Genomic DNA, 17,497 nt, shown 5'->3' on the forward strand with positions numbered 1-17,497 from the left:
GTGGAAAACTAGAGTGCATAAGTTCGGCAGGACACGTTTCTTATGATCCGCTGTCTGGGACTAGCCTACGGTTTGGGTGGATTTTTTACAAAATTTTGTTGAGCAACCATGTTCTTTAGGTTGACCCAACGCAAATAAAGTAACACAAAGTGACTCCACCCGTTTAAATTTGCACGGATGGTGTTCTCTGTAGCCTCTGTGGCTGTTAAGGAACAATTTTTGTTGCGTGTATCCACAAGCTGTCGCTGAGTGCAATGTAATCTAAACGTATTTCAAAGTAAACTCCTTGAAGAGGGTGATTTTCAAATATTTTAAAATCTTTCGACATTCGAGAGGGGCTTTTAAAGTTCTCTTTAGACTAAGCTTGACTCTTGGTAAATATTTAATCAGTGCGCCTAATATTTTTACTCGTAAAATTTTTTTCGGGCTCATTTGAATGACTTCGCTCTCTGAGGAGTAGCAAGACTAAAAAAAGTCGACGAAAACCTAGGCGAATTCCAGAATAAATTGATACTTCGTCTTTGCTTAGAATTTGAACATTGATGTATTGAAGACAGATAATAGATTTAAAAATATGGTATACTTTCTCGGTGTTGTTTATTCAATAACAGGTTGCGATGTTGCTCGTAAATCCTACGGCCTAGTGCTGCGAGTGGTTGGCACAGAGGAAAGTATACAGTTAAACTGAGAACATTTAAAGTATCACTAAGTTTGTTGAATAAAAAAAAAACAACGGATACATTAAAAACAGTTTTACTATAAACATTTATGGACAAAAGGTATACAGGTAGTAAAATATAATACAGTAAAATTTAAAGGTCTGTCATAGATTCCAAGAGGAAGGAAGATCAACATATATCTTGCTTCAGCGTGTCACCAGTTAAGATCTGTTTCTTTCTGGATTCAAGGGTTTGAAAGATGAAGGATCTACGTGTGGAATGGCAGAATTTGCATTCAATGTGCATCAGTTCGGAAGAATGAAGGCTCTTGTAACATTTCTCTGAGAGAAATATGCACTAACAATGTCGTGTGTAACTGTTAGAATAACTCCTTACAATGAAACATGACTAAATGACGAGTTTTTCTGACTTCACCGACAGAACTTACATTTTGAAAAAGGGGGGTGAGGGTCTAGTGCTGGGTGCGCGGTATCGTTTGTGTAGTTGAAACTTTATTCAGTTTGAGCATATGCAACTATTTGCACTCGGCTGTGAGCGTTTTGCCTACATTACTGATTGAAGGCGAACCGATGAGAAATCAAAAATTCCGCATGGATCCGCGATAGCTTTCCGACGAAAAACAACCCTTGCTCTTAGTATTTTTCTCCCTTACTAATGCGACCATTGGGCTCATTATTTATTCGGAATTTCTCTCGGAAGAGGGGAAGGAGCTACCAATTTTTTTTTGTTCACTATCGTCAACTGGACCGCGTTTAGTAGAAAAAAACCCAAACCACATCAGCTATTGCCCAATTTAACCGGGAGATTTCATTTTTTACGAGGGGACGTTGGTGCGGATACCTTTGAAAATGTCGAGGAATCTGATTCGTACTAGGCAGAAAATTCACTGAAATTTGCACAAAAATTCGTACAGCCGTTATTATGTAAAAAATTAAATTGCCTGATTAAATTCGGATTCCTTAACTGCGTGAATTAAGGCCGAATGTAATGAGGGAATTTAATTTTTTACATGAAAACGTTTGCGCGTATTTTTGTACAAATTTCAGTGAAATCTCTGCTTAAGTAGTTCGAAGCGAACTCCTCAAAATTTTTAAAGGTATCCGCACAAACGTTCTCTCGTAAAAAATGAAATCTTCCAGTTAGATTTGGCAACAGTTGATGTGGTTTGGTTATTTTCTACGTAACGCAGCTTGATCGAGAACTTCGTAGGCGCCAGTAGAGACACAGGATCAAACTGAGACAACTTCTTCGGCACTGGTAAAAAAAGAAAAGAGGAAAGTACGCTAGGCTTACGATGCTGCACTTAAAAAGAAAATAGATATACATTTTATCACAATTAGGTAAGTTAAAGAGCTATTTACAAACATTCATCCGACTCCTTGTAACTCTATTACGTCACTTAAGTCATACTTATACGAAGAAGTGCAGTTCAAAATACGCCGACCCAGTGGCGGTTCTTTCCAATTGAGAACCCTGCTTTCCCTCCATTTTAATTCAATAAAAAATGTCGAATATATACTGTTTTAGATATATTGAAATTGAAGGAAACCGGTGTTGCATTTTCGTTCTATTTTAATCAATTATAGATATTGAGTTGAATATATTACATACGTTTAAATAGAGAGAAACCGGTGTTGCTGTTTTCCTCCTTTTTAATCCATTATAGATATTGAATCGATTGTATTACATACGATCAATTAGCGGGAAACCGGTGTTGCCAAATTGCAAGAAAACGACACTTTTAACATCCATAGGCGAGTCAGTGGTTGTGCGGGTTACAGAAGTGGGTGATCACCGTTGGAAGTCACAGGATAGTAACAAATAACAAGAAGAGAAAAACAGAAATTTGAATTTAAGCCTCCGTACGGAATCATTCTCTTCTCAAAATCACGTCATTTCCTCCAGTTAGCGCATGCCATGGCATCGTTTTTTTCGATATTCTCGATTAATGATGTATACGATAATTACAGGTTGCATAAAATGTACTAAGTACAAGACCAAAGTAGAAGGATTTATAGTAAAATTTCACGCGATGAATGCAGTGAAGTGGCGTGCTTTGCGATGTATCGATTGTTATGCCATTCAAACCAATGGAAAAGGATCGATAAACAGGGTGTTCGCAGCGAACACCTTAAAAAATCGATTCTTCACCATAGGTTTAAATGGCATAACAATCGATACATCGCATATCACGCCACGCCACTGGATGAATGACGTCGTTGGTCTCCTTCTATGACGTCATCTTTATTGACGATGATCTAGGTTCACACACACAATTTTATGACACGTGTCACTGGCTCATTGCAAGTGTGCAGCGTACTTGTTTGAAACAATCTGCAAAACCTTATTTCTCAAAAACGTTACACTCAATGAGAGGGGTGAGGTAAATTGGGTTATCTCCGGTGTTTTTATTCATTTTTCGTTCATTCGATCTTATTTAACCTGTAACCTCTTTTTTATCAAATTTGAATGACCAAAAGGATGGCTAATGATCATGACGACGACCAAATATTAGGATAAGGTTAGAAATTTTTCAAAAAAATTGTTCTTCCGATGAAGTAAAAATACAAAATTTAAGAGAGGAGTCCAGTTTGAGCAAATTACACATCAATTGATGAAAGCCAAAATACGTGACTTCAATGCGACAACATACATGTCTGCTTCTGTGTTATTCACATATTTCCTTCTCAAAGAAAAAATACGAAAAATTATACTTAAAATTTCCTATCCTTTTAATCTTCTAAATGATTTAATTCAAATTTCAGTTCAATCCTTTCTAAAATATTCTTAGAAGCTTCCAAAGAGGTATTTTGGTTGGTTTTCTTTAGTAAAAATTAGACGAAATCCGAGATTTTGAAAATTGCGATGGGATTATTACGCTTTTTTGAGTATGCAATTTTTCATTTGTCCTCGCATAGAATTCCTTTGGATTACATTTTGGCCATTTTTGAGTATTCATTCATTTGACTTTCTCTAGGAAAGTTTAAATGAATTATCCATATCGGTAACATGTATACTTCAAATCAGTCATTAAAATGTGCATGATTAATAAATTACACAACGATTCCAGTTTAAAATGCTGGTAATGTGAGCTGGCGAGCGTTGCTGATGAGACGGGATACATTAATAATGTCACCCTATAGCTTTAGTTTTTTTTCAATTGATGTATTTTAATGCAACATCAAAACATTGATTTTTCCAAGCAGCATAAGAAAAGAAGGAGCAGTAAGCAAAGGAAGAAATCTTCAACCAAAATTATCGTTGCTATTATTATTTTCTGAAAGAAATTTTCGATTGAAAAAACATACAATCAAATGATTCATTCCACACCGTGCCGACTGGTCATCAAGGCATCATAACTCAAGTCATAGTTGGAATTGATAATTAAAATGTTACACACAAGTCAGGTTCACTACACTTCCGCATTCAAACAATCATAGACACGATACCAACGGACAATATTCGCAGAGGAATTAAAAGTCCGACGGACAATTAACTTTAACAACGTAAATAATGGAATTCAATAAACTAATAGAACATTTTAATGAGAAACAAAACATGTAAAAGGACGGGGATAGCTATTTACATAGTTTTAAAAGTTCTAATGAGCTCAAGCATTCGCTCGCAAAACAATAACAAATTAATGGTCGGACTTATTATGCATTTAATTGACTTATTTTCTTAAATTTATTTTTGAAATTCATTCACCTGATGTTTGAATCAATCATTTTCGTGGGTTGAATTGCACGTAAAACACTGTAAATTTTAAGCAGCTCTTTATCTTCATTATAATTAACACAAATGTGTTCCAGAGTCACCTTCAGATATGGTTACGTGCAGTCTTTCTCAATGCAGTGAAAAATTCGACCATTAAGTTATTTGTTTTGCGCACAGGCAAATGCCGAATGACCCTGCATAGAAAAATACATTTTGTTGCAACTTGAGTTGCTTATAATTCTACGGACGCGCGACGGTAGAGAAGGAAGATCTCTACCTAAAATGTTAAATATAACTAAATACTGTTCATATAAATTTGTTTCTTCTTCCTTTCTGGTTAATTGCTGTAATTTTACAGAAATTATAGCAATTTTACTTTCCAAAAGAGTTTGTTGAAAAATTTGAATACACGGGCAGAAGTACAAAGGGTTCAAACCAAGTTTATATTGCGATTAAAAATGTACTGGGTCGCACCTTAAAATATGCCCAAACCTAAAATTCGATAATCTGAAATTTCCTTGGTGACCTCAGCAGTTTTAAAATTAGTTTTTACCTCAGAACATTGTTCGATCTAATAGAGAAAGTGAGAAAAATAAAAATCAGAAATTTAATGGAAATGTAAGGTAAGAACAGACAATCTCATGAGAATTCCGTTTAAAATTCGCCTTTTGATGTCGAATTACTTCATCTAGCAGGAAACATCTATTTTCGTGATCGGCTTTTTCTTTTGTTTATAGACGCTTGACTAATAAAATACAACAATGAGCTTTGCGTTTTTTATTTATATTTTTTTAATCACTTTGAGAATAAGATTTGTCCTCCTTAGTAATGTTCAACTCATACCAAAATCACACTCTCTTCAGATATACTATCATACCTAAGTACTCGTCTTCAAACATTAGTTGGATCGGAGTTCTCTTGGCAATTATATGATTTTAACTTTAAAGAAACCTTGTCAGGGTTCGTCCTTGGAAACAAAAAAGTAATAAATTCACCTATAACGTGGTTTTTGTGACAACCAGAGTCTGAAAATTTTGATTCATGGGGCCCTTGGAATATAAAAAAATCACAATCAATGAAAAGGTCGATAGTCGGAGTATTTTGAGAATTCTGACACTGAGATCCAAGAAAATGTAAATTCGAACTTGGAGCAGAGCAAAGTTCTTTTGAATGAGGGAGTCGATACTGCTGTGCTGAGGCAAGACGCCGTGCGAGCATTCGAGCGTTGCCAAATCATATTTTGATTACACACGAATGTCCAGGGAATATTAAGTATATTAAAGAAGATAGTTATATTATGTATACTGCCTTCCAATTTTTCAGATAATTTTGTTTGCAATTTAACCCAAAGCTTCTGAAAAATTTCAAGAATAAGCATAGCTTTCCTTAAAAATAAGTATTTATTCGGGAAGATTTGGCAACATCCCAACAATCATACGGCACTCCTCCTTTGCAGGGCAGTATAGGCGAAAGGCGATTGTGAAAAGCCGTTTTCCGTGATTTCTAGGAATTCGTAATGAGATAATCTGATTTTTTTCCAACGACAGCCGCCTTTCCTAAAACTACGATTTCACTTGACGACGCACAATGGATCGAATCAACGGGAGGGGTCGGACAAAATGTGGGAACTTTAAAAGCTTGTAACTCCGTTTATACAGAATTTTGAGGCTCTAAAAGTGTTGCCATTGGTTTTCTCGTGGGATTGTCCTCTGGAACATTGGAATAAAAACACATTGGATCTAGAGTCCAGACTCTTAAAAACATCGACAAGAAAAAATACTCTTGATTCAATCAGATTTAAGCTTAAATCAAGAACCAAGCCTCTTGATTTGAGCGGATTTCCTTTTGATTTAAGCTTAAATCTAATTGAATCAAGAGTCCTTTTTCTTGCCAATGTTTTCAAGAGTCTGGACTCTAGATCCAATGTGTATTTTTTCCAGTGAAGCACCCCTTGAAATTTGAAATTTGACGATATAAACATAAAAATATGCAAGTCTAGTCAAAATTTTATGTCCGCCTTCTCTAATGGACTCGGTCCACTGTGCGACGCGCCGTGGGAAATGTCCTCGTGGTCCCAAAAGCGTGGGCAAGAACCCTTGCGTCGTGGCCTTCCATCGGGGTTTTCGTCGGGGACAGGGGCGAAATCCCCTCAAGTCTCCTCCTGGAGCAGGGGCGTGGAGGAGCTTATGGTATGGTTGTGGTTGGCTTCGATGTGCTTGTTGTTGTTGGTGAGGACGCTGCACATGGTGTTGTAGGAAGGCGGCATGATGGTGGGTGACGTCACGAGGGGCGGCGGCGGGGAGGGCGGGGGTGGGGACATGTGCAGCGGGGGCGGGGGGTCAGCGTCGGGGGGTGACTCCGGTCGGGCGACCCTCGGGCAGGAGCTGATGGCAGTCGAGTCGTGGCCCAGCAACCAGAAGGTGTGCATTTTCCCTTTGCCCTGCGGAAAAGAGAAGTTCATGAAGTTAGTTCGAACTATTAGAATTCATAGTTGCGTTCCTTGAAGGTGATCCGATGGACGCTGTATTTTGCGTCAGAACGACATGCGATATATCGCATCGATTTAGCTCCATTTTCTCAGCTACTTGTCATTTTTTTCGAATTTTGAGATCGCAATTCTGTTGTCTGGAGTCTGGAGAATTCACTTACCAATTTCGACAAACAACTGCAACGTAATAATGACGTGGTTTCTCAAAGGAAAAATATCGCATTCGATACTGATATCGAAACTGCACTCGAATGCGATATTTTCCCTCTAAAAAAACCACGCCTATATTACTTAGAATTTGTTTTTGTTTGAAAAACGGACTGAACTCTAAGAACTTTTTCTTTGAGCTTGGGAATTGATTTCAGAGAAAACCAGCGGCACTTCAGCGTTTTTTCCGAAAATTTACATTGGAAGAAGTACCGACGACGCAAATCCCTGACACTTGTAAGAACTCCATTATACGAGAGTGATAGTCGATCTACCTACCAAGTGGATGATGAGCTTTGGGTGACGTAATGGGGAAAATGAGTTTACCAAATTTCGGATTGTTAGACAGTTGAATGTTGGAGTCCCAATAGTAAAAGCTGTCATCATTGCCTCGATAAAAGAGTAGGGTCTCTCTTTATATCAGAATTATTAAAGTTGAGGGAATTTAAAAATAGTCAAATTTGACTCGAAGGAAGAACCGAAGTTGACTGGATCTTATCTTTTATAAAGGGACAAAATATTATTGAATTTTAAAGTGTTCTTACCAGGTAATATAACGTTTGTTAACATTTTGTTAAATGGAGTTGTTAAATTATAAAAAAGGGAAAAGAGGAGATGGTGGTACAGAAGAAAAAGAGGAAGAGTATGGGCAAGCTGGAAACGAAGCGGTGGAACCTAAATATAACAGAAAATATGAGGAAAAATGAATCAGAGGAGAAATTGTAAGAAGACAAAGAAAGCCAAATCGCCTTCAATTTTTTGGGTATGTGACAAGGCCATCTCTGGAGCACGTATAGTTGTATCTTTACGCTGTTTACATTACTACACATTATAACACGTATCTGTCAGCCAGATACTTCATTCGGCGGTATGAAGTCTATGTACTCTTGCAGCCGAGGACTGTAAATCATAAATTTTAGGATTACTGAGCCGAAACTCATCAAAAATGAGCCAACGCACATTCAAAAGAGGTAAAGGTCGGATTCCAAATTCTTGGTCACAGAAAGTTTCTGTGAAAAAACGAAAAAATGGAAAACGTCTCACCTTCATTTCGACTAATCCTCTTTCTTCTAATAGGAATGTGCCAAACGCATCTAGGATGTGTTTTGTCGATTTGCTTACGTGAATCCTTAGAGCTGAAACACACGGAAAAAAATCAATGTCACGAAAGAAATCGAATAATTTGCATAATATGTTACTATATCTTTGCTTATGATAACAGTTGTATTGTCTGTTAGTATTTCATGGACGGCCTCATAGGGTGAAATTACTACCAAGAACGACGAATCAAAACTATTGTGCAATATGTAAAGCGATCCGTTTGGCAAACCTGTTCTTAGCTTGTCAAATTTTTCACCACATATTGAGCAGCATTCATTGGTCAAAGATGATGGCTTTCCTCCATAATAAACGATGGAATTTTCCTATCTCATTGACACGTCACGAACAGCTTATACACGAAAAAATAGTCGTTCCTACAGTGCAATTTATCCGCATGGTTTAGAATTTTGAGGTGTTTCTCATGGAAAACATAACTCGGAAAAAGTAATTTCAGACATTTTGGCAACTCTGCATTTCCGATGTTTCCGTCTTTTAGTTGCAGACCAGATTTGGGACGAGAATCTTAATCAAGCTCAAAAATTCTAAGGCGCGTGAGTCGTGCGTAATAAGATTAGCACATGCTAGTCAGATTTAACCCCCACACAGATAATGAACTTAATGAATGAAATGGCACAAGCTCAGTTCATTGAAAGCAGTTGAAACCAAATCTTTCTGGCGGAAATGTTATGAATAAATCGATGAGTGATAATATCAGGTACGACTCTTTACATTAAACTTTAAAGAAGCTTAAGTACATGAAAATGCCCAATAATTGGACAAAACTGGTGAGCAAAAGTATCATCCTTTACAGTGCCGTGCTAAGGAAAAACGTCGTATGAACATTCGAGAGTTGCCAACTTTCCGCCGATAAAATATGCATTTATTGGCGAAATTGTGGACATTTTTCTTTCAATTTTTGAGACTATTTTGTTCGCAATTTAATCTAAAATATCTGAAAATTTCAAGGAAAAATATGGATACATTTCGTCGAAAATACATCTTTTATCCGGGGAAATTTGGCAACTCTCGAATGTTCATGCGGCGTTCTTCCGTACCACGGCAGTACAACTCTAATGCTCTAATGAAAATTCGTGTGCGTCGCTACATAAGAAGGCAGCGCTTCTTCGACTGAAGCGAAAGTTACCGCTAGCTAAACGGAAGCTCTGAATTAAGCGCACTTAGATCCTACGGGTGCATTACGTTTGAGTATTTGCAGAGGGTTTTGATATTTTCTCTCCGTAAACTTTGAGTGGTTCTCGCCGACGACTTCATCAGCAGGTCTCAATATTAGGGGATGCGTTTCAAACGCTCCGACGACGTACTTAATTGCATGGATGACAGAATTGGACGTATTTCTATCAAACGGAACTATGTGCATTATGACGTGGGCCCTGTTATGCGTGTATTCTAATGGGTCTCACGGCTTACGTCATAATGCACATAGTTCCGTTTGATAGGAATACGTCCAATTGAGCGACGAAGTTTTTGATGAACGTTCTCCCTTTTCAAGACTGTCAGATATATTCTATGGCTTTCATTCTGTGATGTGGAACTCTGGCGTATTTTAGAACAACGTACTGATAGCTGGATGCGAAGGATGCGTATCTCAATTGGACGTATTTCTATCAAACGGAACTGAGCGTCAATTTGAGTTCCTTTTGAGGAATTTAGAATGCCGGATAGCGCGTTCTGTCAAACGGACCTAAGCGCCATGGAATAAAGCATTGCGGGTATAGAAACGAATGAGCCCGACGCCCGATTCCGCCGCCAATCCAAGCCCCCCTCTACCTTCCTCACCCCATGGCGCTTAGGTCCGTTTGATAGAAATACGTCCAATTGCAACGTTTAAAATCTCCAATTCTGTCTCGGTTTTTTAAAGGAATAAACAAACCAACATTCTAATTAAAATTTTTTACGAATTGGACTTCGTTTTGCAGTTTGGAACTACAATTTCTGGCTCGGTTTAAAAACGACGCATGCATCATCACTTTCCCTATGCACGTACTCGTTTTTACGAATGACCCAGATATTGTAGTTCCGATTTGCAAAATGTAGCCAAATTTTCTTCATCAACTCTGAGGATTATCCCATACAATTCCAAGAAATAATTTTAGTTGGTTTTCCTTTTGAGAGGAGACTTACAACGTCGGAACACTGAAAAAAAAGGTGCTGGGCTCAAGCATGATACTTCTTGAATTTGCCGCCAAAAATTTGTCTTATCTCGATTTAAGCTGATTTTTTCTTAATATAAGCAAAATAATGCTTGTGTTAAGCAAAAAAGTATTTTCTATTAAACAGCAAAATTCTTGATTTCAAAATAATACTTCTCGGCGGCAAAAAGATTATTTTTTTTTTCAGTGAATCTGAGATGCTTATATTCGACTTTAACTATTGATTGCAGGCCATTACTGCCGTGCTAAGGAAAAACTCCGTATGGGCCTTTAAACGTTGCCAAATTTCCTTCATTAATATCGAATTTACTGGAAAAATGTTGAATATTTTTCCCGCCAATTTTTCAATTAATTTTATCCAAAACTTAAACATAAAAATATGCATTTTCCTCAAAAATGCATGTTCCATCCGGAGAAATGTGGCAACTCTCGAATGTTCATTCGGCGTTCATCCTTAGCATGACAGATTAGATTCACTGAAAAAAAAAAAAAAACACATTGGATCTAGAGTCCAGATACTCTTAAAAACATCGACAAGAAAAAGTACTCTTGATTCGATCAAAGTCTAGCTTAAATCAAGAACCAAACTTCTCAATTTAAGCGGATTTCGTTTTGATTCAAGTAAAAATCCGATTGAATCAAGAGTATTTTTTCTTGTAAATGTTTTCAAGAGTCTGGACTCTAGATCCAATGTGCTTTTTCTTCCAGTGTTCCTTGTGCAAATCGGTTATTTTGATAATAAGCTTAAAACACTTTCTTAAAGAAAAATAAACATTCCATTTTACTTGTCATTATCCTTCTCTCCTTGAAAACCCTTTTCTTGAAAACCCATGCATAGCTCGCAGATAATGATGTAAATGGAAGGATAAGACGTACCTTGGCCCGTGGACTCCATTCGCGAAGCAGTATTTACAGTATCACCAAAAAGGCAGTACCTCGGCATTTTGAGACCCACGACTCCGGCAACACAAGGTCCTGAAAAAAAGCAAAAATAAATTTTAGAAACTTACTCGTTCAGAATACTTAATGGTATTGAGCATGTTTCAGAGATTGTCGAAACATCCATGATGCGTTTTCCACAGTTTTGGTTAACGTTAGTGGCATGGCTACTTTATCGTAACCTTTTCTCAGAAATGCTTTCGAAAAAAATGTCGAGGTTTTTTGTTTAATAATAGCATATGTTCGGCGAGGATATTATATGGTCAAAAAGCACTATGCTTCATAAAGAAGATGAAATCAACGACGATCATAAAGTGAGAAAAACTATGCATCAGAAATACCTTCAAATATACCTCTCTTTGATTAAGAAGTATGACAAGCAGGCGGAAAGTCTTAATACGTATGAGTATTAAAGAATCTTTAAAAAGTCACGGGGTTTTAAAGAAAAAATGGTAGTTTTTATTTCTAATCAGTAAGTTTTAAAGAGGAAGACATTAGTGTTATCTACTGCTAGAATTCCCAAGTGTAAGAACCCACTTATTACTATTAATGTAACCAAGATTCCAAAAGCAGGCAAGGTTTTTACAAAACCCGAGGAAAACTGTTGTGAAGTGAAGGTATGACAACAATTCGGATGAAAAATACCCTAATTAATCGATACAAGTAAAACGGTAAGGGTTGAAACCTTGTGATCCTTTATTCTGAGGAAACGTCGGGCCGATTTGTTTTATTTTTGTTACAAACGAAAGCTGATGATGCCCAGATGATACAAAAATTCGAAACTTTCAATAGCCACTCTTAAAAATCCCATTATCACTGGCAAAGAGAGCTGAAGCAGCCAGTATGGGCAATCAGATTTACTATAAACTTTACCGCCCTCAACGAAGTAGATTCATAGAAATATCGTCCATACATTCTTCCGTGGTTTGTCTTGGAGACCATTGAAATTTACATGCTGATAATGATCTCCTCATGAATTGAAGGGTCAAGAGACAGCTCTCCACCATCTTGTTGATAAGTTGTTGATGAGCCATTGGATCGCTACAGTCCTGGTATTTTAGTGCTAAGCCAGCATCACACGATTAAAGTAAAGCTTTCAAAGTGGCACCGATTAGAATCAGATCTTCACGAAATTCCTTGAAAATTTCTAGAAGCGATCTTTGATGTATCTCATACACATCTGTTACCTTCAAGGATCATCGGGCCGAGGATGTTAGAGAGGCTAACAGTCAACAATGCCATAAGGCACAAATCGCTCTCTATTAGCTGGAAGCTTACACTTGGAAGGGAACCGAGATGCGTGCACGCCAGAACTCCAAAGCCAGAGCTAGGTTTTAAGCGTTGGTTCACGATAAAAGGGACAGTACATAACCTCAAGTTCGTTTAATTTCATTGTCAGTCTGAATCGAAATAAACCTTATCTTCGTCATTCAATGGTGACACTCTATCCAGAGTCGGACTGGCGTAAAAAAAGTTAGGCAGCTACTAGGATTTTGGGGCCCCTGACGTAAAAACTGGGCCCCTATGGGGGGTCTGGGGGGTCGCCCCCCAGGGATGGAGGAGGGTCCGGGGGTCCTCCCCCGGAAAATTTTGAAAATTTAACCCCTGAAAATAGAAGTTTTAGGCTCTTTTCGCATTGAAATTTGATAAATAGCGCCTCCGAAAATGTCACCTATTTTTTAGATATTTTTTGAAAAATTCGGCGATTTCTCTTGTTGATAAAGAAGCACATAACCTCCTCAAACTTTACGCAGGGGCCTCTGCTGGTATCTTTTCAGAGGCCCCGCCCCTGAAGTTCCCTTCTCCCGGCTGCAGGGCCAGTAGGGGCGCCTCAAAAAAGAAGTCATCTTAAAGTGGGTAACCTTCAAAGACCGGAAAAAAGAGCTTTCGAGACCCGGAAGGGCCCCTGAAAGTGAAACTCTTTTTTTCGAGCCCAGGGTCAGGGGCCCCTGCTGACATCTTTTCAAGGGCCCCAGAAGTGACCTTCTTCGGACTATAGGGGTCTCAGAGAAAGAGTCATGCTGTTTAAAGTAAAAAACCCTTAGAGGCCGGGAAAATATAGCTTCGAGGGCCGCTCCAGGGCCCTTGAAGCTCATATTTTTCGATCGCTGAGGGGCCCTTTCAGGGGCCCCTGAGGTTACCTTTTTCCGGTCGTAGGGGCCTCAGAGAAGGTTTTATGAGTTAAACCCTCAAGGACTGGAAAAAACGAGGGTTTTTCAAGGATTTATTTCATTTATTGAAGAATAAATTCAAGGATTTTTCACTTTTTCATGGATTCATTTCATTTATTGAAGAATAAATTCAGGAATTGTCGGCTCAGGGGCCCCTTCGGGGCCCCTGAGCCAACAATTCTTAGGCAGCGATCGCTGCCTAGCTGCCTTAGCCAGTCCGGCCCTGACTCTATCCTAGTTTGGAGCTTATTCACCTGTGCGGCCAATAAACACACGTGCGGAAAACGTAAATGTTAGTGTAATTAATGGATAGGCAGGTAGAAAACCGATTGAGAACGAAGCAGTTATTGCAGGGAGGGATCCCCTGCATTTGCCCCCTCTCCTTCCCCTGCTTGATTTGCGCAGTGGCGTGGCGTGGGGTGCTTTGCGATGTATCGATTGATCTGCCCTTTAAACCTATGGAAATGGATCGATAGACAGGGTGTTCACAACGAGCAGCTTAATAATCGATTCCTTACCATAGCTTCAAATGAGTAAATATCCAAAATCGATCATTCACGCTTCGCCACAGCCCTGCTTGATTTGCGATCAAGGTTGTCTCTATAATTGAATTTAATTTAGCCGTTACTTGGAGTCTGAACAATGATTGCCAGATCGAATTGTTATGAGAATTTTCTTGGCTTGAGAATGAGTTCGTTACGCGAAAAAAGGGTGCGTGCTGGAAACGCGTGGCGGGTAAGTCAATTGACGTTGCGTAATTTGTTTGCATCTTGCGCCTGCCGGTTTAGGGCTGTGACTTATCCGATTTGCGCTTTTGCCCTGAAGCGGTCGGTGTGGGACGGAAAAAGTTAGGTGACGCCAATACTGCCGTGCTAAGTAAAAACACCGTATAAACATTTGAATGCTGTCAAATTTCTTATTTGAAAGTATTTATTTTTGAACAAAGTTATGAATACTTTTCTTTGAGATTTTCAGACTTTTTAGATCAAATTACGAACAAAATCTTGTGAGAAATAGGAGGAGAAACATTCACAAATTTTTCTGAAATGTTGTAATTTTTTACTGAATAAATTTAGAACGCCTGATGGCTCATACAGCGTTCTTACATAGTACGGCAGAATTGAGCTACTCATCTTGTGTCTCCGATGTAAAGTCGTTTTTGTGGAGAGAAAAATTTGATGCGAAGAATATACGGCATGAAAAATGGAAAATTGAAAGAGAGCAGTGGAGGAGGTTAGGAGTCGTAGAGCACGAGGGAGTGCTGTAAAGCGACTTATATGTATGTAAAAATGGAAACTTTGATGAAGAAAATTTACAATATTTCAGACTTCTACAAATTTCAGACTCCACTAATTTTTCTTGTGATCTCATGCAGCCATGAGAAAATGTTTGGACGGAAACCTGCACAGGTTCATTTTTATTAAAATTTGAGTTTTTTAGTCAATTTTGCAACCTTCGAAAAAAGTTGTGTTCCTTCGTCTGGCACGATAAACACGATGCTTTTTATAACTATGAATATGATACCAAAAAAAAAGGCGGGGAATTTACAACCACCCCTTTTCCTCCTTTTGAAATTCGAGGATTTTTCCGGACAGGCTGGCAACAGACCTCGATGAGCGCCGATTAACTAAATTCCCGCGTGGCGGCAGCGCGGATGCGTAAAATGAGCGGCCGATTAAAAGCCCTCGCAAAGGATGAATTTGAAACTCGACCCGTCGGCGCGGCAGGGGCAGGGTCCCGGCTTGATTCGTTATCGACTGAATGTTTTAAAACTTCACTCATCGACCTCCGTTCCGCACCGGACGCACCCTTAGATCCGCAGTGTCGTGACGTCAACCGCGTCGCACAATGGATCGAGTCGATAGGAGAGGGCGGACGCGATGGAGATGTTGCATGTGTGAGGAATTTGCGATTTGACCACTGATTCTTATGTAAAAGTTCGCGTGAAACACGATGGTGCCACTGGTTTTCTCTGAAATCATCTCCCAGGCTCAAAAAAACCTCTTAAGTTGAGGCCAAAATGAGTGAAAATCTGACAGGCAAATGTAAAACGGAACTGCCGCAGCATGGATTTGAACCCTAGTCGCGGCGGTGAGAAACGAGTGCTTCACCACTTTGCCAATTGGCGCTGGTACCAGAAGGCCCTGAATGCAGATGTTGCATGTGTGAGGAATTTGCGATTTGACCACTGATTCTTAGGTAAAAGTTCGCGAGAAACACGATGGTGCCACTGGTTTTCTCTGAAATCAACTCCCAAGCTCAAAAAAAGTTCTCAAAGTGAGGCCAAAATGGAGGGGATATCCCACCCTACCCTGAGAGTCCACCTCTACATCAAGACGAACTCTCTCCATGCAAAGATAGGGAGCAAATACATTGACAGGGCTGCCACTTTAATTGGGGACTCCACAACTGAAAACACGGCAACCCTGCTAATGTATTTGCCCCTATCTTTGCATGGAGAGTTTGTTTTGATATAGGGGTGGACTCTCAGGGTAGGGTGGGATATCCCTTCCATTTTGGCCTCACTTTGAGAGCTTTTTTTGAGCTTGGGAGATGATTTCAGAGAAAACCAGTGGCACCATCGTGTTTCTCGCAAACTTTTACTTAAGAATCAATGGTCAAATCGCAAATCCCTCACACATGCATCATCTCCATTAGGAAACTTCAAACGCTTGTAACTTCGTTTATACAAAACTTTGAGGTCTTAAAAGTGGTGTCAACGTTCTCCTCGTGAAATTTGCTTTCGGAAACGCACGTTAAAAGTTAAAATATGACGAATTAAACATCAAAAGTTTCAGTTTTAGTTAAAAATTTCGAGTCCGTCCTCTCTGATTGAATCGAACCGCTGTGCGTCGGTGATTGAAAAGGCCGCTCGACGATCGGGAATTTCGCCGCGGGGCGTTTTGCTAAAACGGAGGAAATTTCACGGGAAAGATCCTTCATTCTCCCGTGCTGAGGAAAAACACCGTATGAGCCTTCGCACGTTACCAGATTTTATTTGACAAATCACGAATTTCCGTAAACACTAGTTCATGTTTTTCTTCCGATTTTCAGAGAATTTTGTTCGTAATTTGATCTAAAATTTGTGAAAACTTTAAGGAGAAATATGCATAAGTTTCTTCAAACACAGATATTTTCAGAGAGGAAATTTGGCAACGCCTGAAGGCTCGTATGACGTTATTTTTAAGCACGGTAGTATTGGCAACCGTGCCTGATCGATGGAAGCATTTTTGCAGCAAGCTTGCCGCAAGCTCCTTTCTAAGAATTTATGGAATGGGCTTGTTTTGAACTTGAGTACAGTAAAAAGAAGGGTTGTTTATTGTAGAAAACGGCTCAGATCTCACGATGAGTGCAAAAACACCCTTAACTTCACACTCTGCGTAAGAAATATGCGTCTTTTAAGGTCTCCGCTTCAAAATTATACGAAGGCCAAGGTGAAAATTTCATGAAAGGAGTAGTTCCATCCATCCCTCGCGCTCTAGGACGCTACATAATATTTAACATGACTTGCACATGCACATCGTGAGGAAGCACAATGGCACGCTGCCGCGCGGGGCGGGGGGCAGGCAGTCGACCAGCACGGAACGCGCATTGGCGCCTACAAACCTAAGGGGATACTTCAAGCATTACGCAATGCGTGTGGTATCCCCTTAGGTTTGTAGGCGCCAATGCGCGTTCCGCGTTGGCCGGCCGCCGCGCGCGGCACCATGGTCTTTATCAACGCAAGAAAAATAGAAACATAAACACGCCGGTTGACAAAATCCCGTTTGGTCACGTGTATTTTGGCAGGTTGGCGTCGGCCATTTTGAATATTGTGTAGCATCTTAGTGCGAAAGGGTTGGATGGAACGACTCCCCTTACGAACCTGTGCCGTGGTTTGGTTATTGAGGCGGGCAGCTTGAAAATAAGCACATTTCTTGAGCAGATTGTGAAAGTAGCCGTGTATTTCAGACTTTTCCGATGAGTTCATCGTGATTTTTGAGCTACTGCTTAGCAGAAGTATTCGTCTTTTTTACTCTAGCT

The 17,497-nt window shown here is 39.4% G+C and overlaps 1 protein-coding gene across 1 annotated transcript in view; it reads right to left on the reverse strand.

The window, feature by feature from the left end:
* Positions 1 to 737: 737 nt before the first annotated feature.
* The window catches only part of LOC140225564 (atrial natriuretic peptide receptor 2-like), a 31,126-nt gene continuing 14,366 nt past the window's right edge, over positions 738 to 17,497 (reverse strand). Inside the window, exons 2-4 of the mRNA XM_072304812.1 lie at positions 11,241 to 11,339; positions 8,137 to 8,228; positions 738 to 6,837 (exon numbers count right to left, since the gene is read on the reverse strand). Coding sequence (XP_072160913.1) covers positions 6,547 to 6,837; positions 8,137 to 8,228; positions 11,241 to 11,339 — 482 coding nt within the window. The 3' untranslated portion in view covers positions 738 to 6,546. The remainder of the gene's footprint in view (positions 6,838 to 8,136; positions 8,229 to 11,240; positions 11,340 to 17,497) is intronic.

The sequence above is a fragment of the Bemisia tabaci genome, chromosome 10, assembly GCF_918797505.1.
Source record: "Bemisia tabaci chromosome 10, PGI_BMITA_v3".
In the NCBI taxonomy this organism is placed as follows: domain Eukaryota; kingdom Metazoa; phylum Arthropoda; class Insecta; order Hemiptera; family Aleyrodidae; genus Bemisia; species Bemisia tabaci.